General features: G+C 45.6%; 1 protein-coding gene across 6 annotated transcripts in view; it reads left to right on the top strand.

Annotated features, from left to right (window-relative positions):
- The first annotated feature begins 131 nt into the window (after nt 1-131).
- The window catches only part of LOC118382580 (protein S100-A11-like), a 21,705-nt gene continuing 796 nt past the window's right edge, over nt 132-21,040 (top strand). Inside the window, exons 1-13 of one of the 6 annotated variants that reach the window (XM_052495347.1) lie at nt 132-394; nt 516-738; nt 5,083-5,218; nt 5,420-6,078; nt 11,564-11,780; nt 11,935-12,102; nt 12,196-12,501; nt 13,143-13,403; nt 15,360-15,548; nt 15,813-16,253; nt 16,401-16,609; nt 16,815-16,983; nt 18,366-19,467. In XM_052495347.1, the coding sequence (XP_052351307.1) occupies nt 530-738; nt 5,083-5,218; nt 5,420-6,078; nt 11,564-11,780; nt 11,935-12,102; nt 12,196-12,501; nt 13,143-13,403; nt 15,360-15,548; nt 15,813-16,253; nt 16,401-16,609; nt 16,815-16,983; nt 18,366-18,389 (2,988 nt within the window). In that variant the 5' untranslated portion in view covers nt 132-394; nt 516-529 and the 3' untranslated portion in view covers nt 18,390-19,467. Of the gene's footprint in view, nt 395-515; nt 739-5,082; nt 5,219-5,419; nt 6,079-11,563; nt 11,781-11,934; nt 12,103-12,195; nt 12,502-13,142; nt 13,404-15,359; nt 15,549-15,812; nt 16,254-16,400; nt 16,610-16,814; nt 16,984-17,227; nt 17,806-17,962; nt 18,161-18,365; nt 20,582-20,872; nt 21,004-21,040 lie in introns of those variants that run through there. The other 5 variants (XM_052495348.1, XM_052495349.1, XM_052495351.1 and 2 more) reach the window with 5 other exon arrangements.

Raw genomic sequence — 21,040 nt, forward strand, 5'->3', positions numbered from 1 at the left:
AAATGTCAGCTTTATGCCGACTGATAAGTGGTGAGAGGTGAGAATGAAAAGTATTGCTGTTCTGTCCGTAACAGATCTGGTAATTAACCTTCAGCACTTCACAGCAACAGAGAACTCTCTATCTGACTATTTTAAACCTACACAACAACTTTTGCAGTAAAGACATTGTTTTCACTTCCCTTTTCTCAAGACATATTTAAAGGTTGTTCTCTAGTATTCTGCATGAGACTGTAGCGGTCTAGGTGTTGACAGAAGTACAGACCTCTCCCTCCGGAGAAGCACAGAGGTCTGGCAGGAAGACAGTTTTTAAACACAGAACACTGTGAGCTGTCCTACTTCACTTTGACTGGCCTGTTCTTCACTTGTATAGTCCATTTTGGTTTCCTATCAGCTGGTATGTACTTGGAATTTATTGATTGTTAATTAGGTGTTATGAGGATTATGAAATGACTGTATGCCATGTAGTTCTAATAAAAAGTGTGCTGTAACATATAAATATTCTGTGTTTCATTTAGGTCTAACACCAAGAATGACGTTTGTGTTTTGGGTGTGGAGGCCCGGTGTGAGTGTGCTGCTGCTCTTGTGTGTGTGTGACGGAGCAGAAGGGGTGATCAGGCGTCACTGTGACTGCTATGAGGAGGATCTGTATGTACAGAAAGACATCGGAGGGTTCATACAATGTTCCCTTAAGCCTGGCCTGGGACCCTATGCTGAGTGCACAGAGATCACTGACCTCAGGTAGGTTACATACAACCAGGACAATAGAACAGAGACCAGCACTATACAATATTACATCATCATACAGTCTAGTCTGCCTCATTCCTCAGTCTGCCTCATTGCCTGCATCCGTAATGGGTCAGCGGTCAAACGACCTCCACTCATCACTGTAAAACGCTCCCTGAAACACTTCAGCAAGCAGGCCTTTCTAATCGATCTGGCCGGGGGATCCTGGAAGGATATTGACCTTATCCCGTCAGTAGAGGATGCCTGGTTATTTTTCTAAATGCCTTCCTCACCATCTTAAAGAAGCATGCCCCATTCAAGAAATGTCGAACCAGGAACAGATATAGCCCTTGGTTTTCTCCAGACCTGACTGCCCTTAACCAACACAAAAACATCCTATGGCGTTCTGCATTAGCATCGAACAGCCCCCGTGATATGCAGCTGTTCAGGGAAGCTAGAAACCAATATACACAGGCAGTTAAAGCCAAGGCTAGCTTTTTCAAGCAGAAATTTGCTTACTGCAACACAAACTAAAAAAAAGTATGGGGACACTGTAAGTCCATGGAAAATAAGAAAACCTCCTCCCAGCTGCCCAATGCACTCGATGTGCAAAACTGATAGAGACATACCCCAATCGACTTACAGCTGTAATTGCAGCAAAAGGTGGCGCTACAAAGTATTAACTTAAGGGGGCTGAATAATTTTGCACGCCCAATTTTTCAGTTTTTGATTTGTTAAAGTTTGAAATATCCAATAAATGCCGATCCACTTCATGGATTGTGTCCCACTTGTTGTTGATTTTTCACAAAAAAATGGTTTCATATCTTTATGTTTGAAGCCTGAAATGTGGCAAAAGGTCGCAAAGTTCAAGGGGGGCGAATACTTTCGCAAGGCACTGTATATATATATATTAGTACAAGACAAAGTTTGGACACCTCATTCAAGTGGGTTAAAACACGAGCAATGGATATTCGACCGGTGGAAATCTGTCCTTTGTTCTGATGAGACCAAGTTTTAGATTTTTGGTTCCAACCGCCGTGTCTTTGTGAGACAACGTGTGGTTCCTACCGTGAAGCATGGAGGAGGAGGTGTGGGGGTGCTTTGATGGAGACATTGTCTGTGATTTATTTAGAATTCAAGGCACACTTAACCCGCATGGCTACCACAGCATTCTGCAGTGATACACCATCCCATCTGGTTTGCGCTTAGTGGTACTGTCATTTGTTTTTCAACAAGGACAATGACCCAACACACCTCCAGGCTGTGTAAGGGCTATTTGACCAAGAAGGAGAGTGCTGGCTCAGATGACCTGGCCACCACAATCACCTGACTTCAACCCAATTGAGATTGCAGTCCAACTCATCCCAAACAGAGTGAAGGAAAAGCAGCCAACAAGTGTTCAGCATAAGTGGGAACTCCAACAATACTGTTGGAAAAGCATTCCAGGTGAAGCTGGTTGAGAGAATGCCAAGAGTGCAAATCTGTCATCAAGGCAAAGGGTGGCTACTTTGAAGAATCTCAAATATAAAATATATTTTGATTTGTTTAACACTTTTTTGGTTACTACATGATTCCATATGTGTTATTTAATAGTTTTGATGTCTTCACTATTATTCTACAATTGTAATGTATTTTCCAACTTACACTCTCAAACACATAGATCCCCTGAACGCAGCTCACTCTCCAGATCCCAATCACCTGAACTCTGATCACCTGTTCACACACCTGTATGTCATTTACACACACTATTTAGTTCAGTTCTTTGCACCTTGTCATTGTGAGGTATTGTTTGTTTTGATACATGTTTCTATTTGGAGCTCTGGTTCTTTCTGTATTAGTCCTCATGTGTACCATAGTTTTGGCCATCCTCACTAACGACGCCTTTTAGCCTATTCCCTGCATGTACTGTACGCCTGATCTCCTGCACTACGTCATTAGCCTTCTCCATGCCTGTACTGTTGCCTTTTTGGACCCCCTGTGTATGACCTTCTGCCTGCCCCTGGACCCAGCTACCTGCCTCCTCCTGTGTATGACCTTCTGCCTGCCCCTGGACCCAGCTACCTGCCTCCTCCTGTGTATGACCTTCTGCCTGCCCCTGGACCCAGCTACCTGCCTCCTCCTGTGTATGACCTTCTGCCTGCCCCTGGACCCAGCTACCTGCCTCCTCCTGTGTATGACCTTCTGCCTGCCCCTGGACCCAGCTACCTGCTTCCTCCTGTGGTCCTTTACAAATGAACACCTGCTGCGCCCTGCGCTTGAAACCAGCTCTCTGTCTCCCATCATATTCATTACAACAATGAAGAAAATAGTAAAAATAAAGAGAAACCCTTGAATGAGTAGGTGTGTTCAAACTTTAGACTGGTACTGTGTATATATATTGTGTGTGTGTATGTATATATATCTGGCCTGCTCGCCTCCCTACCACTGAGGAAGTACAGTTCCCGCTCAGCCCAGTCAAAACTGTTCGCTGCTCTGGCTTCCCAATGGTGGAACACACTCCCTCACGACGCCAGGACAGCGGAGTCAATCACCACCTTCCGGAGACACCTGAAACCCCACCTCTTTAAGGAATACCTAGGATAGGATAAAGTAATCCTTCTCACCCCCCTTAAAAGATTTAGATGCACTATTGTAAAGTGGCTGTTCCACTGGATGTCATAAGGTGAATGCACCAATTTGTAAGTCGCTCTGGATAAGAGCGTCTGCTAAATGACTTAAATGTAAATGTATATATATATATATATACTGCTCAAAAAAATAAAGGGAACACTTAAACAACACAATGTAACTCCAAGTCAATCACACTTCTGTGAAATCAAACTGTCCACTTAGGAAGCAACACTGATTGACAATACATTTCACATGCTGTTGTGCAAATGGAATAGACAACAGGTGGAAATTATAGGCATGTAGCAAGACACCCCCAATAAAGGAGTGGTTCTGCAGGTGGTGACCACAGACAACTTCTCAGTTCCTATGCTTCCTGGCTGATGTTTTGGTCACTTTTGAATGCTGGCGGTGCTTTCACTCTAGTGGTAGCATGAGACGGAGTCTACAACCAACACAAGTGGCTCAGGTAGTGCAGCTCATCCAGGATGGCACATCAATGCAAGTTGTGGCAAGAAGGTTTGCTGTGTCTGTCAGCGTAGTGTCCAGAGCATGGAGGCGCTACGAGGAGACAGGCCAGTACATCAGGAGACGTGGAGGAGGCCGTAGGAGGGCAACAACCCAGCAGCAGGACCGCTACCTCTGCCTCAGTGCAAGGAGGAGCAGAAGGAGCACTGCCAGAGCCCTGCAAAATGACCTCCAGCAGGCCACAAATGTGCATGTGTCTGCTCAAACGGTCAGAAACAGACTCCATGAGGGTGGTATGAGGGCCCGACGTCCACAGGTGGGGGTTGTGTTTACAGCCCAACACCGTGCAGGACGTTTGGCATTTGCCAGAGAACACCAAGATCGGAAAATTCGCCACTGGCGCCCTGTGCTCTTCACAGATGAAAGCAGGTTCACACAGCACATGTGACAGACGTGACAGAGTCTGGAGACGCCATGGAGAACGTTCTGCTGCCTGCAACATCATCCAGCATGACCGGTTTGGTGGTGGGTCAGTCATGCTGTGGGGTGGCATTTCTTTGGGGGGGCCGCACAGCCCTCCATGTGCTCGCCAGAGGTAGCCTGACTGCCATTAGGTACCGAGACGAGATCCTCAGACCCCTTGTGAGATGCTGGTAGGGTTGGCCCTGGGTTCCTCCTACTGCAAGACAATGCTAGACCTCATGTGGCTGGAGTGTGTCAGCAGTTCCTGGAAGAGGAAGGCAGTGATGCTATGGACTGGCCCGCCCGTTCCCCAGACCTGAATCCAATTGAGCACATCTGGGACATCATGTCTCGCACCATCCACCAACACCACGTTGCCCAACAGACTGTCCAGGAGTTGGCAGATGCTTTAGTCCAGGTCTGGGAGGAGATCCCTCGGGAGACCATCCGCCACCTCATCAGGAGCATGCCCAGGCGTTGTAGGGAAGTCATACAGGCACGTGGAGGCCACACACACTACTGAGCCTAATTTTGACTTGTTTTAAGGACATTACATCAAATTTGGATGAGCCTGTAGTGTGGTTTTCCACTTTCATTTTGTGTGGCTCCAAATCCAGACCTCCATGGGTTGATAAATTTGATTTCCATTGATCATTTTTGTTCGATTTTGTTGTCAGCACATTCAACTATGTAAAGAAAAAAGTATTTAATAAGAATATTTCATTCATTCAGATCTAGGATGTGTTATTTTAGTGTTCCCTTTATTTTTTTGGAGCAGTGTATAGAAGAATCAATCACTAATCTTATCTTTCTTTATCTCAGGTCTGGGCTGGAGGAGGTGTTTCCTGATGTGCGTTCTCTTTGTATCCTTCACTCCTCCTCCTCCCTGCCTGCAGACGCCTTCTCTCACATTCCCCTCCTGGAGCACCTCTATTTGGATGGCTCACACCTGGCAAAGGTGTGTGTGTGTGTGTGTGTGTGTGTGTGTGTGTGTGTGTGTGTGTGTGTGTGTGTGTGTGTGTGTGTGTGTGTGTGTGTGTGTGTGTGTGTGTGTGTGTGTGTGTGTGTGTGTGTGTGTGTGTGTGTGTGCATAGCTGTTATGCATTGATTCAGCCCATATTTTTAATCCTAGATGTGTGTGTATCCCCTTTTTTCACAGGTGACCTCAGGGGCCTTCACTGGTCTGCCCAAACTAAGGTTCCTCCACATCCTCGTCTCCTCCTCCTGGGGGGGAGTGAACGTCACTCTGGAGCCAGGGGTGTTCCAGGGCCTGTCTAGCCTGGAGGAGCTCACCCTGGCTGGTATGAGTCTGGCCCTGGCCCCCCCTGCTCTGCTGGATCCCCTGGTACGGGTGAGGAGCCTGAGGGTGGACAGGGCTGGAGCGAGAGACCTGGGGGAACTGTTCTGTCTCCTCTCCCCTGGGATGGAGAAACTAGAGACCCTGGAGCTGCCTGGCAGCATGGTCAGCTCCATCCAGAACGGAGGCTGCTCTGGATCCAATCCGTGGCCCACAGTGCTCCTGTCCAGGATCCGGATCCTGGACCTGAGTGGAAACCCGGTGCGAAGGGTAGAGCCGAAGTCTCTGTCTGTGTTCCAGAACCTGTCCAGTCTGTCCCTGTCTATGGTGGATGTCTGGGTGGGCCAGCTGTGGGGGTCTGGCATGGGGAGGGTTAACAAGCTCTACCTGTCCAGTTATACCTTGAGACAGTTCACCCCCAGCCTGTCTGACCTGTGTACTCTGGTAGTAAAACATGGAGTGGAGTCCTTGGATCTGCACCTGGCCCTGATCACAGCCTTCACTGCAGAGGTCATGAAGAGGTGAGTGGCTTTAGAATGGTCTAGTTCCCTCAAACTCAACTCTGGACCTCAAAGCCAGGACCACTGCATTGTATTACTTGTTCCCCTCTAATCAGGGACTGATTTAGAACTGGGACACCAGGTGTGTGTAATTAATGATCATCTAGAACAGAAGGCAGCAGGCTCTGGACCTCGTGGGGTTAGAGTTGGGTAACCCAGGTCTAGTCTAGGGTTTTCTGGGGGCCTGGTTTCTGATCTGACTCATCAGACTCAAAGGATTTGGATAAAGCATAAACAGACTGGTAACCAAGCAGTTGTCATATATAATCATAGAATAACAAGCATAAACAGACTGGTAACTAAGCAGTTGTCATATATAATCATAGAATAACAAGCATAAACAGACTGGTAACCAAGCAGTTGTCATATATAATCATCATAGAATAACAAGCATAAACAGACTGGTAACTAAGCAGTTGTCATATATAATCATAGAATAACAAGCATAAACAGACTGGTAACCAAGCAGTTGTCATATATAATCATAGAATAACAAGCATAAACAGACTGGTAACCAAGCAGTTGTCATATATAATCATAGAATAACAAGCATAAACAGACTGGTAACCAAGCAGTTGTCATATATAATCATAGAATAACAGGCATAAACAGACTGGTAACTAAGCAGTTGTCATATATAATCATAGAATAACAAGCATAAACAGACTGGTAACCAAGCAGTTGTCATATATAATCATAGAATAACAAGCATAAACAGACTGGTAACTAAGCAGTTGTCATATATAATCATAGAATAACAAGCATAAACAGACTGGTAGCTAAGCAGTTGTCATATATAATCATAGAATAACAGGCATAAACAGACTGGTAACCAAGCAGTTGTCATATATAATCATAGAATAACAAGCATAAACAGACTGGTAACCAAGCAGTTGTCATATATAATCATAGAATAACAAGCATAAACAGACTGGTAACCAAGCAGTTGTCATATATAATCATAGAATAACAGGCATAAACAGACTGGTAACCAAGCAGTTGTCATATATAATCATAGAATAACAAGCATAAACAGACTGGTAACCAAGCAGTTGTCATATATAATCATAGAATAACAAGCATAAACAGACTGGTAACCAAGCAGTTGTCATATATAATCATAGAATAACAAGCATAAACAGACTGTTAACCTAGCAGTTGTCATATATAATCATAGAATAACAGGCATAAACAGACTGGTAACCAAGCAGTTGTCATATATAATCATAGAATAACAAGCATAAACAGACTGGTAACCAAGCAGTTGTCATATATAATCATAGAATAACAAGCATAAACAGACTGGTAACTAAGCAGTTGTCATATATAATCATAGAATAACAAGCATAAACAGACTGGTAACTAAGCAGTTGTCATATATAATCATAGAATAACAGGCATAAACAGACTGGTAACCAAGCAGTTGTCATATATAATCATAGAATAACAGGCATAAACAGACTGGTAACTAAGCAGTTGTCATATATAATCATAGAATAACAGGCATAAACAGACTGGTAACTAAGCAGTTGTCATATATAATCATAGAATAACAAGCATAAACAGACTGGTAACTAAGCAGTTGTCATATATAATCATAGAATAACAAGCATAAACAGACTGGTAACTAAGCAGTTGTCATATATAATCATAGAATAACAAGCATAAACAGACTGGTAACTAAGCAGTTGTAATAAATAATAATAATACATTAATATATGCCATTTAGCAGACACTTTTGTCTACATCACCAACAAACTAACATGGTCCAAACACACCAAGACAGCTGTGAAGAGGGCACGACAAAACCTATTCCCCCTCAGGAGACTGAAAAGATTGGGCATGGGTCCTCAGATCCTCAAAAGGTTCTACAGCTGCACCATCGAGGGTAGTGCATACGGCCCAGTACATCACTGGGGCCAAGCTTCCTGCCATCCAGGACCTCTATACCAGAGGAATAGAAGAATGTCCTAAACATTGGAATGCCCCCCCCACCCTCACAACGCTGGTCTCCTCTGTTGTTATAATCTGTGCATAGTCACTTTAATAACTCTGCCTACATGTACATGTTACCTCAATTACCTCAACTAACCGGCGCGCCCACACATTGACTCTGTACCAGTACCCCCTGTATATAGCCCACACATTGACTCTGTACCGGTACCCTCTGTATATAGCCCACACATTGACCCTGTACCAGTACCCCCTGTATATAGCCCACACATTGACTCTGTACCAGTACCCCCTGTATATAGCCCACACATTGACTCTGTACCAGTACCCCCTGTATATAGCCCACACATTGACTCTGTACCAGTACCCCCTGTATATAGCCCACACATTGACTCTGTACCAGTACCCCCTGTATATAGCCCACACATTGACTCTGTACCAGTACCCCCTGTATATAGCCCACACATTGACTCTGTACCAGTACCCCCTGTATATAGCCCACACATTGACTCTGTACCAGTACCCCTGTATATAGCCCACACATTGACTCTGTACCAGTACCCCCTGTATGTAGCCCACACATTGACTCTGTACCAGTACCCCTGTATATAGCCCACACATTGACTCTGTACCAGTACCCCTGTATATAGCCCACACATTGACTCTGTACCAGTACCCCTGTATATAGCCCACACATTGACTCTGTACCAGTACCCCTGTATATAGCCCACACATTGACCCTGTACCAGTACCCCTGTATATAGCCCACACATTGACTCTGTACCAGTACCCCTGTATATAGACTCCCACACATTGACTCTGTACCAGTACCCCCTGTATATAGCCCACACATTGACTCTGTACCAGTACCCCTGTATATAGCCCACACATTGACTCTGTACCAGTACCCCTGTATATAGCCCACACATTGACTCTGTACCAGTAGCCCACACCCCTGTATATAGCCCACACATTGACTCTGTACCAGTACCCCTGTATATAGCCCACACATTGACTCTGTACCAGTACCCCCTGTATATAGCCCACACATTGACTCTGTACCAGTACCCCTGTATATAGCCCACACATTGACTCTGTACCAGTACCAGTACCCCCTGTATATAGCCCACACATTGACTCTGTACCAGTACCCCTGTATATAGCCCACATTGACTCTGTACCAGTACCCCTGTATATAGCCCCACATTGACTCTGTACCAGTACCCCCTGTATATAGCCCACACATTGACTCTGTACCAGTACCCCCTGTATATAGCCTCACCACATTGACTCTGTACCAGTACCCCTGTATATAGCCCACACATTGACTCTGTACCAGTACCCCCTGTATATAGCCCACACATTGACTCTGTACCAGTACCCCTGTATATAGCCCACACATTGACTCTGTACCAGTACCCCTGTATATAGCCCACACATTGACTCTGTACCAGTACCCCTGTATATAGCCCACACATTGACTCTGTACCAGTACCCCCTGTATATAGCCCACACATTGACTCTGTACCAGTACCCCTGTATATAGCCCACACATTGACTCTGTACCAGTACCCCTGTATATAGCCCACACATTGATAGTACCCCCTGTATATAGCCCACACATTGACTCTGTACCAGTACCCCCTGTATATAGCCCACACATTGACTCTGTACCAGTACCCCTGTATATAGCCCACACATTGACTCTGTACCAGTACCCCTGTATATAGCCCACACATTGACTCTGTACCAGTACCCCTGTATATAGCCCACACATTGACTCTGTACCAGTACCCCTGTATATAGCCCACACATTGACTCTGTACCAGTACCCCCCCTGTATATAGCCCACACATTGACTCTGTACCAGTACCCCCTGTATATAGCCCACACATTGACTCTGTACCAGTACCCCCTGTATATAGCCCACACATTGACTCTGTACCAGTACCCCTGTATATAGCCCACACATTGACTCTGTACCAGTACCCCTGTATATAGTACCCCTGTATATAGCCCACACATTGACTCTGTACCAGTACCCCTGTATATAGCCCACACATTGACTCTGTACCAGTACCCCTGTATATAGCCCACACATTGACTCTGTACCAGTACCCCTGTATATAGCCCACACATTGACCTGTACCAGTACCCCTGTATATAGCCCACACATTGACTCTGTACCAGTACCCCCTGTATATAGCCCACACATTGACTCTGTACCAGTACCCCCTGTATATAGCCCACACATTGACTCTGTACCAGTACCCCCTGTATATAGCCCACACATTGACTCTGTACCAGTACCCCCTGTATATAGCCCACACATTGACTCTGTACCAGTACCCCCTGTATATAGCCCACACATTGACTCTGTACCAGTACCCCCTGTATATAGCCCACACATTGACTCTGTACCAGTACCCCCTGTATATAGCCCACACATTGACTCTGTACCAGTACCCCCTGTATATAGCCCACACATTGACTCTGTACCAGTACCCCTGTATATAGCCCACACATTGACTCTGTACCAGTACCCCTGTATATAGCCCACTGTATATAGCCCACATGACTCTGTACCAGTACCCCCTGTATATAGCCCACACATTGACTCTGTACCAGTACCCCCTGTATATAGCCCACACATTGACTCTGTACCAGTACCCCCTGTATATAGCCCACACATTGACTCTGTACCAGTACCCCCTGTATATAGCCCACACATTGACTCTGTACCAGTACCCCCTGTATATAGCCCACACATTGACTCTGTACCAGTACCCCCTGTATATAGCCCACACATTGACTCTGTACCAGTACCCCCTGTATATAGCCCACACATTGACTCTGTACCAGTACCCCCTGTATATAGCCCACACATTGACTCTGTACCAGTACCCCCTGTATATAGCCCACACATTGACTCTGTACCAGTACCCCCTGTATATAGCCCACACATTGACTCTGTACCAGTACCCCCTGTATATAGCCCACACATTGACTCTGTACCAGTACCCCCTGTATATAGCCCACACATTGACTCTGTACCAGTACCCCCTGTATATAGCCCACACATTATTCACTACTACTACACATCACTCACTATTGTTATTGTACTGTTGTCTTTAATTACTTGTTACTTTAATTTCTTATTCATATTATTTTTTAACTGTATTGTTGGTTAGGGGCTCGGATGTAAACATTTCACTGACAGGTTACACCTGTTATATTCGCCGCATGTGACTAAACAATTTGATTTGGAAGCGACTTACAGTCATGGGTTCATACATTTTACGTATGGGTGGTCCCAGGAATGGAATCCACTATCCTGCCGTTACTAGTGCCATGCTCTACCTACTGAGCTACAGCACTCCAATTGATCTTTTGAATGTGAAAATTAATTCCCATGTCTATGAACAACAAATGAGCACAGGAACACATCTGTCAACCAGGCTAATGTTGTAATATGCTAACCCTGACTCTGTAGGTGTGGTCCTGGTCTGAGGCAGCTGTCTGTGACTTCTGAGGATCTGTCTGGTATGGATCTGGGGTTCTGGACTGGTACCGGTCAGATACAGGGTCTGATGATGGTCCTGACCAAGCTGACCAATGCCTCGTTCTGCTCAGCAGGGGGAGGGAGGGTGTGGAACCTCACCTCTCTCATTCTCCATGAGAACCACCTCACTGAGATCACCACTGATCAGGTCAGTCAGTCTGTCACATCTTTTTAATGTCTATACCTCAATTAACTGAGATACAATAACTTTGCTGACAAATGTATTTGACTTGAGATATTTGTATGATGTTATATAAAATCGGTATGGCGATGAGTATGATGTTTGTCATGATCATTCTCAGTTCTCCTGTATGCCCCTGCTGGAGCGTTTGGATCTGAGTGAGAACCATATCTCCTCCCTGGCCCACCGGGCTCTCCAGGGGATGCCGCTCCTCCGCGTCCTCGACCTCACCCACAACAAAATCTCCATGCTGGGAGAAGACGACTTTGAGGGTCTGCCTGCTCTAGAGGTCAGATCAGGATATTTGTGTTGATGTGGTAACTGCTATATGTTTGGAGGGGAAACAGATTTTGGTAATCAATTATTGATGATGTGACTGTAGGTTCTCCTCCTGGAAGGGAACAAGATCTCAGGGGGCATCGCTCATGGGGTGTTCCGTAGACAGCATCGACTCCAAGACCTCAGCCTGGGAGAGATAGACATTATCTACCAGCTCTACCTCAACATGCTGTTCCTGGGCTTCCCCACCAAGCTCCAGCACCTCCTCATCGACACAGGCCCAGGAACCTACCTCACCGTAGGCCATGTTCCCGCTCCTGAGTTCCCCATGGTCCTGGAACTCAGAGGGAAGATGATCCAGTCCTCTGACTGTGAAAACAACATGTTCCCCATGGTCCGAGAGCTGAAGGTGGGCCAGGATGAGGAGTTACTCTGTGTTGTATCTCAATGTGATGTCTAGCAGTAATCTTCAACCATGGTCCTGGCGAAAGTAAAGGTGTGCAGGCTATTGCTCCATCCTCCAGTACTAACACACTTCCCACTGGGCAAAAACTAATTGAATCAATGTTCTTTCCACATCATTTCAAGCAACAACAATCTGTGATGACGATGAAATAAAGTGGAAAACTGATTGGATTTGCAAAAAGTCATCAACCTAAGAACATTTAGTATGTTCTTCACCAAACCTTTAACCTAAATCTAATGACATGGTGACATTTGTTGTTGATTTCATGTTCAATTCACATTAGTTGACAACTCAATCAAATGATGTCTTTGCCCAGTGGGTTGGTTCACCTGATCAACTTATGTGAAGCTGTGGTTCCACAGGACCAGGATTGAAGAACACTGCTTTATAGCTAAGCAGCAGATCTTGTACAGGAAAATGAATCATACTGGTAGCTAGCCAGATAAGTTTCTGCTGCCGCCAATTCATGTTATTGTCATGCCTCAACAACGTTGTGCTGAAGGACTTGGTTGCAGCAGACACTGATCTGGCTAGCTACCAGTAATTGTCCTGTAATCTTAGTAATACAAATATTCTGAAAATAGGTGGGCGAGGGGACAAAATTTGACTGCAACAACATTTTCCTGGCCCCCTACTTCCTCAACCTGGAGTCGTTTGAGTTCTCAGCCAACCCTGAGAAGTTTACCACCCCCTACACCACCATCAACCAGCTTCGAAAGCTGAAGAGGCTCAAACTGACCAACCTCAACTTCTCCAACCACACAGACCCCAGTGTTACCTTCAGGAACCTGACGGAGCTCAGGAGCCTAGTGCTGATCAACTGTCGACTCAACTTCCTCACCAGGGTACTAACTAGCGATTGGTCCATCAATCGAATCATTCATTAATTGATCGTTTTTCCAACCGCTTTTAGTTTCATGCCTACTGATAATGACCCTTGTGTCTCTACCTTGACATCCTTAGATCCTTCTAGTGATGGCATCATGTGTTACTGCCAATGCTGTCTTCCACATTACTATAGCTCTCAATTCAAAGGGCTTTTTTGGCATAGGAAACATATGTTTACATTGCCAAAGCAAGTGAAATAGATAATAAACAATAAAAAAATTAACAGTAAACATTACACTCACAAAAGTTTCAAAGAAATAGAGACATTTCAAATGTCATATTATGGCTATATACAGTGTTATAACGATGTACAAATAGTTAAAGAACAAAAGGGAATACAAATAAACAAATATGGGTTGTACAACCCCTTTTCTTGTGGAAACAGTTCACAAATCTTGCTGCTGTGATGGCACACTGTGGGCAGTGTCTCCACTTGAGAACCAGGTCTGCCTATGGCGTCCTCTCAATAGCAAGGCTATGCTCACTGAGTCTGTACATAGTCAAAGCTTAATTTCATTTTGGTTCAGTCACAGTGGTCAGGTATTCTGCCACTGTGTACAGTCTGTTTAGGGCCAAATAGCATTCCAGTTTTTTGGTAAATTCTTTCCAATGTATCAAGTAATTTCCTTTTTGTTTTCTCATGATTTGGTTGAGTCTAATTGTGCTGCTGTCCTGGGGTTCTGTGGGGTCTGTTTTTGTGTTTGTGAACAGAGCCCCAGGACCAGCTTGCTTAGGGGACTCTGGGTTACTTTCTCTGTAGGGTGTGTTTGTGTTTGTGAACAGAGCCCCAGGACCAGCTTGCTTAGGGGACTCTGGGTTACTTTCTCTGTAGGGTGTGTTTGTGAACAGAGCCCCAGGACCAGCTTGCTTAGGGGACTCTGGGTTACTTTATCTGTAGGGTGTGTTTGTGAACAGAGCCCCAGGACCAGCTTGCTTAAGGGAGTCTGGGTTACTTTCTCTGTAGGGTGTGTTTGTGTTTGTGTTTGTGTTTGTGAACAGAGCCCCAGGACCAGCTTGCTTAGGGGACTCTGGGTTACTTTCTCTGTAGGGTGTGTTTGTGAACAGAGCCCCAGGACCAGCTTGCTTAGGGGACTCTGGGTTACTTTCTCTGTAGGTGATGGCTTTGTTTTGGAAGGTTTGGGAATCACTTCCTTTTAGGTTGTTGTGGAATCTCTTTTCTGGATTTTGATAATTACTGGGTATCGGCCTAATTCTGCTCTGCATGAATTATTATGTTTTACGTTGTACACAGAGGATGCTTTTGCAGAATTCTGCATGCAGTCTCAATTTGGTGTTTGTCCCATTTTGTGCATTCTTAGTTGGTGAGCGGACCCCAGACTTCACAACCATAAAGGGTTGATTCAAGTATTTTAAAGCCAGTTCATAATTGGGATGTCTATGTTCACTATGTTCCTTTTGATGGCGTAGAAGGTGCTTCCTTGCCTTGTCTCTCAGATCGTTCAGAGCTTTGTGGGAGTTACCTGTGGTGCTGATGTTTAGGCCGAGGTAGGTATATTTTTTTGTGTGCTCGAGGGCAACAGTGTCTAGATGGAATTTCTTTTGTGGTCCTGGTGACTGGACCTTTTTTGGAACACCATTATTTTGGTCTTACTGAGATTTACTGTCAGGGCCCGGGTCTGACAGAATCTGTGCAGAAGATCTAGGTGCTGCTGTAGGCCCTCCTTGGTTGGGGACAGAAGTACCAGATCATCAGCAAACAGTAAAAATTTGACTTCAGATCTCTCTGTCTCTTTCTCATTACTGTATCTCTATCTCCCTCCCTCACAATGTCATTACTGTATCTCCCTCTCTCTCCTTCTCATTACTGTCTTTCTCTCCTTCTCTTTCTTTCACCCCCCCTCTCTCCCTTTCTCTTTTCCTCCCTCTTTCTTTCCCTCCCTTCCTCTCTCCAGTCCATGTTTACAGACCTGGTGTCTCTACGTGTTTTGAGGCTGTACAGTGAGAGCCCTCTGATCCTGTTGGAGGGGGTCTTCATTCCCCTGCTGTCTCTCTCCACGCTGGTCTTTGACCAGGTCGACTTCCGCTGTGACTGCTCCAACGGCTGGCTTCTGGACTGGGCTGACAACTCTCGCAAAACACAGGTAGAACAAGTCCGGTCCAACTAAAGTTCTGATAACATATAGATTATTGTTGATTAATTACAGGTAACAGGTTTTTACTAGGGATCGTGTATTTATGTTTGATGATTTCTGGTCTTTAACGGGTGCTGTGAACAACAAATTATATTGATTAGAATCTTTAAAACAACAGTCCATTTATAGATTTTTGATAATTGACTATAAGAGGTGAAGTTGATACAGTATATTGATTACAGATGATTAATGATTGATTGGTTATGGACTCAGGTGGTGCTCCTGCAGCGACAGCAGTGCATCTGGCACTACCAACGACTCAACTTCCTGTCCACCATGGAGCGCCTCTGCCAGACCGAAGACGACTTCCTGTCCTACGTCTCCACAACGGCCACTGTGTGCAGCCTCCTGTGCTTGGCGCTAGGATACCGCTTCCTCCACTGGCCCTGTGTCGTTCTATTCTTTCGTCTGAGAGGATGGGTGGAGCGACGTGTGGGGAGGAGGTGGTGGAGGAGGAAGAGGAGGATGGGGGGACAGTGGGAGGAGCTGATAGAGGGGGAAGAGGGAGAGGAGAAGGAGGAAGAGGAGGTGAGGTATGATGCGTTTGTGTCGTTCAGCAGTGGTGATGAGGCGTGGGTACTGGGAGAGATGGCCCCGATGCTAGAGGAGGGGGAGCCACGACTACGACTGTGTCTGCACCACCGAGACTTTGAGGTGTGTGTGTGTGCGGGCGAGTGCGCGCTTTGACATGCAAGTGTGTGTGAGAATAGAGAATATGGGGCTATAATGGTACAAAGTACAACCACAAATACATTAGATTTCATTGATAAACAGCACCCAGCCTGTTGTCTCCTGTCCCAGGTAGGGAAGGGCATTGTGGATAACATCGCTGAGAACATCTACTGCAGCAGGAGGACGGTGTGTGTGTTGACCAGACGCTACCTGAGGAGTGACTGGTGTGGCCTGGAGATGAGAGTGGCCACACACCGCCTGTTGTCTGAGCACAGCCACAGACTCATCCTCATCTTCCTAGAACACATCTCCCCCTTCGAGCTGTCCGCCTTCCACAGGTATCACACCAACTCATCTCTTGAATGGACTGAACTTCGAATGGAATACATTGTATATAAACAGAAATGATATGAACAGTAGTGATATGAACAGTAGTGATATGAACAGTAGTGATATGAACAGTAGTGATATGAACAGTAGTGATATGAACAGTAGTGATACGAACAATAACAAAATGAACAGTAGTGGGTGTTTGTGTTGCAGACTGGCTAAGCTGGCCAGAACCCGGACCTACCTGGACTGGCCCCAGGATGAGGACGAGAGGGTAACGTTCTGGGAGCGTTTACGCCGAAACATCGCAGAGAGAGACGCAGACGAACTGGTGAGAGAAAGGGTCAGATCAGACATCGCAGAGAGAGACGCAGACCAACTGGTGAGAGAAGGGGTCAGATCAGACATCGCAGAGAGAGACGCAGACCAACTGGTGAGAGAAGGGGTCAGATCAGACATCGCAGAGAGACGCAGACCAACTGGTGAGAGAAGGGGTCAGATCAGACATCGCAGAGAGAGACGCAGACCAACTGGTCAGAGAAGGGGTCAGATCAGACATCGCAGAGAGAGACGCAGACCAACTGGTGAGAGAAGGGGGGTCAGATCAGACATCGATCAGACAGAGAGAGACGCAGACCAACTGGTGAGAGAAGGGGTCAGATCAGACATCGCAGAGAGAGACGCAGACCAACTGGTGAGAGAAGGGGTCAGATCAGACATCGCAGAGAGAGACGCAGACCAACTGGTGAGAGAAGGGGTCAGATCAGACATCGCAGAGAGAGACGCAGACCAACTGGTGAGAGAAGGGGTCAGATCAGACATCGCAGAGAGAGACGCAGACCAACTGGTGAGAGAAGGGGTCAGATCAGACATCGCAGAGAGAGACGCAGACCAACTGGTGAGAGAAGGGTTCAGATCAGACATCGCAGAGAGAGACGCAGACCAACTGGTGAGAGAAGGGGTCAGATCAGACATCGCAGAGAGAGACGCAGACCAACTGGTGAGAGAAGGGGTCAGATCAGACATCGCAGAGAGAGACGCAGACCAACTGGTGAGAGAAGGGGTCAGATCAGACATCGCAGAGAGAGACGCAGACCAACTGGTGAGAGAAGGGGTCAGATCAGACATCGCAGAGAGAGACGCAGACCAACTGGTGAGAGAAGGGGTCAGATCAGACATCGCAGAGAGAGACGCAGACCAACTGGTGAGAGAAGGGTTCAGATCAGACATCGCAGAGAGAGACGCAGACCAACTGGTGAGAGAAGGGGTCAGATCAGACATCGCAGAGAGACGCAGACCAACTGGTGAGAGAAGGGGTCAGATCAGACATCGCAGAGAGAGACGCAGACCAACTGGTGAGAGAAGGGTTCAGATCAGACATCGCAGAGAGAGACGCAGACCAACTGGTGAGAGAAGGGGTCAGATCAGACATCGCAGAGAGAGACGCAGACCAACTGGTGAGAGAAGGGGTCAGATCAGACATCGCAGAGAGAGACGCAGACCAACTGGTGAGAGAAGGGGTCAGATCAGACATCGCAGAGAGAGACGCAGACGAACTGGTGAGAGAAAGGGTCAGATCAGACATCGCACCATTTGTCCTGCTGTTCTCATGAAAGTCATCTACCTGAAGTGTAACTACTCCACTGTAATGAGTAACTTTGTAACTCAGTTACACAGAAGGTCAACCTGACCCTAGCACTGTTACAGTATATAACATACTGTATGTGTTTTCAAATGTCCTTTCATTCTACGTTCATTTTGCAGCATGATCCTCCGGAAACATCCTGAAGTCATCTGCATGTTCCACGTGATGTTCTACGTTTAGAGAGAGAGAGTGTTCGCTACTGATCTCAGATTAGGGTGCCGTCAAAGGACTCCTTTCTGGACTTTGTTTTTGCATAATATTTTGACATTGATTTCTTTGCCTTCCATTTATCAGACGCTCTTATCCAGAGCGACTTACTGGGTTAAGTGCTTTGCTCAAGGCCACGTCGGCATATATATTTCACTTAGTCGGCTCTGGGATTTGAACCAGTAACCTTTCTGTTACTGGCCCAATGCTCTTAAACGCTAGGCTACCTTTCCTTTGTCTCCTTTCTTTCATTCACTGATTGTTCAATTAACTGTTCTTGGATCTGTGCTGTGTGTATTTGAGCACAAAGACAACATTAATATGCTAAACATTCTCCCTTGGAAACAACACATTTCAATTGGTTAGATATTGTTTCCATTATATGACCATTTGTTTTAATACATGTTGCAGTCTGTAACTCATTGATGCAATGTGATTTTACAGTAGCTTTATAGTGCAACACTCCTCCCATCTAAAGCAGAGACCAACATAGTATAGTTGCTGTCTCAGCTATACTGACTAAAATGTGTGTGTGTGTGCATGCTTGCAAGAGTCCTTGTCTGTGTGTGTGTTTGAAAGTGGTGTATGCTGTCTACCTGCCCTCTCCTCAGTAAGTCCCAGGGCCTGTTGGTTCTAACCCTCTGCAGCAGAAGGACAGTGTCTTGTCATCACTAGAGATCCATTGCTACAGGCTGAGAGATGAGGGTTAATAAGCCATCCTGGTCTGTGTGAGAGCTGCTGACTAATCATGCTGATGATGCATTTCTACAGTGTTGCGTGAATAAATGGGGACGTGTCTTTTAGATTTGGAATAGTCTAAACCTTCAGACAAAGCCCTGTGTGTGTGTGAGTGTGAGTGAGTGTGAGTGAGTGTGAGTGTGAGTGTGTGTGTGTGTGTCTCATTTTCAAATCCAAAGATAATAGAGTCGTGTTGGACGTATGTTTTTGTAGTTATATCCTCATCGCTGTATTTGCTCAATTATTAAACGGACATTCAACTGCAATGGAATGAAACTGCATTTCCTGTGAGTTTGTGAGCATGAATGTATACGTGCATGATGTCACATCAAACCCCTCACTCAGTGGAGTTGGATTCAGACTCCTGTGTCTCATTAGTTGTGAGGTTAATGTCAGATATAGCTGGACTAGGAGAGGAGATGTCATTCATGCCAGAGGGTGGGAATAATCTGCTACCCTTTGACTCTGGTAAGAATGAGAGACTCGCGTAACTACACTCACAATAAAACTGACTTTATAACACTGATGTTAGATTTGAATCAAGACAAATCAATAGAAAATCAATAGAATATTCTAAATGCAAGTCAAAGGGCGAAACATGCAATACACAATCCCTCATTTCTGCTGCTGATGAAGTTGATTTGTCCTGCCCAAAGCTAAGTAAACCAAAAGAGCTGTCCTGAGAGGTTTTAGTATAAGCATAGTGACTTAACATTCATATGGCAGCCAGACAGGAAACCTGAGTGTTGCATCAGCTGATATTGAATCAATGAGATCATCAATCCACGTTAATATGGTGGTCTATTTAGTCCACCAGGTTCTACACACACTTCCATGATGGCTACCACACACAAGCTATGCGCTGGAACGTCTGTTTTCTGCTTACCCACCAGCCACCACAGCCTCCACCTGTTAGGTTCTGTGTTTCCTTTCTGCAGGGTGATTGGTATAGCACACCTTGCTCTCTGCCTGTAATTAGTATTAGCTTAACATTATGCATGCTCTAGCAGTGAGCTACCATGAAGGAGCAGAGCCTAACACCTAGACTAACGTATTGTAATCTTTAATAATAAATGGTTAAATGAACACGTGTGGTTTCCTGTCTGAAGGTGAGGGCTTTTCAGTGTTGTATAAATCCTACAATCACGTAATGGAAAGAAACCAGTGGTCCAGTGTGGGGTAATTTAGCTTACACTATTACAGACACCTTAACCTTGAAGTGGACAGAATGGACAACATGACATGAGAAACATTTACAAGAGATGGGAGGGGGCTTGATTTTAGGAAGAGGAGGTGAGTATAAGAGTGAGAAAGAGAGAGAGAGAGAAACTTACCTTCAGACGTACCACCTCAACACACTCACCACCTCAGCCACCTCAGCAGTGTCCAGGTGAGTTAATTATTCTTATCTACCTCCATATTTCTCTATAAGTTGAATATACATCTTTTATCTCCCTCTCTGTTTAATGTTTCTATCTCCTGTCCTCCCGTCTCTTTCTCTCCTCCTCTGTAACACTTGCTGTTTTTTCTCAATGCCGTCGTTGACCTGAAGTCTGTAGTATTTTATCTACGTATTTATGATTTTTCAGTTCAATAACCTCTCCTCTGTGTCTGTATTGTATTGTGTTTAGTCCCATTAGAACACTACCTCTTGTCCATTCTTCCTCTCCCTCTCTGTCAGTGATGGAGTCAGCCATTGGTGTACTCGTGTCCCAGTTCAAGGCGTTTGCTGGAAGTGATGGATCCTCAGACACACTGAGCAGAGACGAGTTCCAGAGCCTGGTCAAAACACAACTCCCCAACTTCGTTAAGGTAATTACATGTTAATTATACTGTGGTAACGTTTGAG

Source organism: Oncorhynchus keta, chromosome 34 (genome assembly GCF_023373465.1).
Source record: "Oncorhynchus keta strain PuntledgeMale-10-30-2019 chromosome 34, Oket_V2, whole genome shotgun sequence".
In the NCBI taxonomy this organism is placed as follows: Eukaryota; Metazoa; Chordata; class Actinopteri; order Salmoniformes; family Salmonidae; genus Oncorhynchus; species Oncorhynchus keta.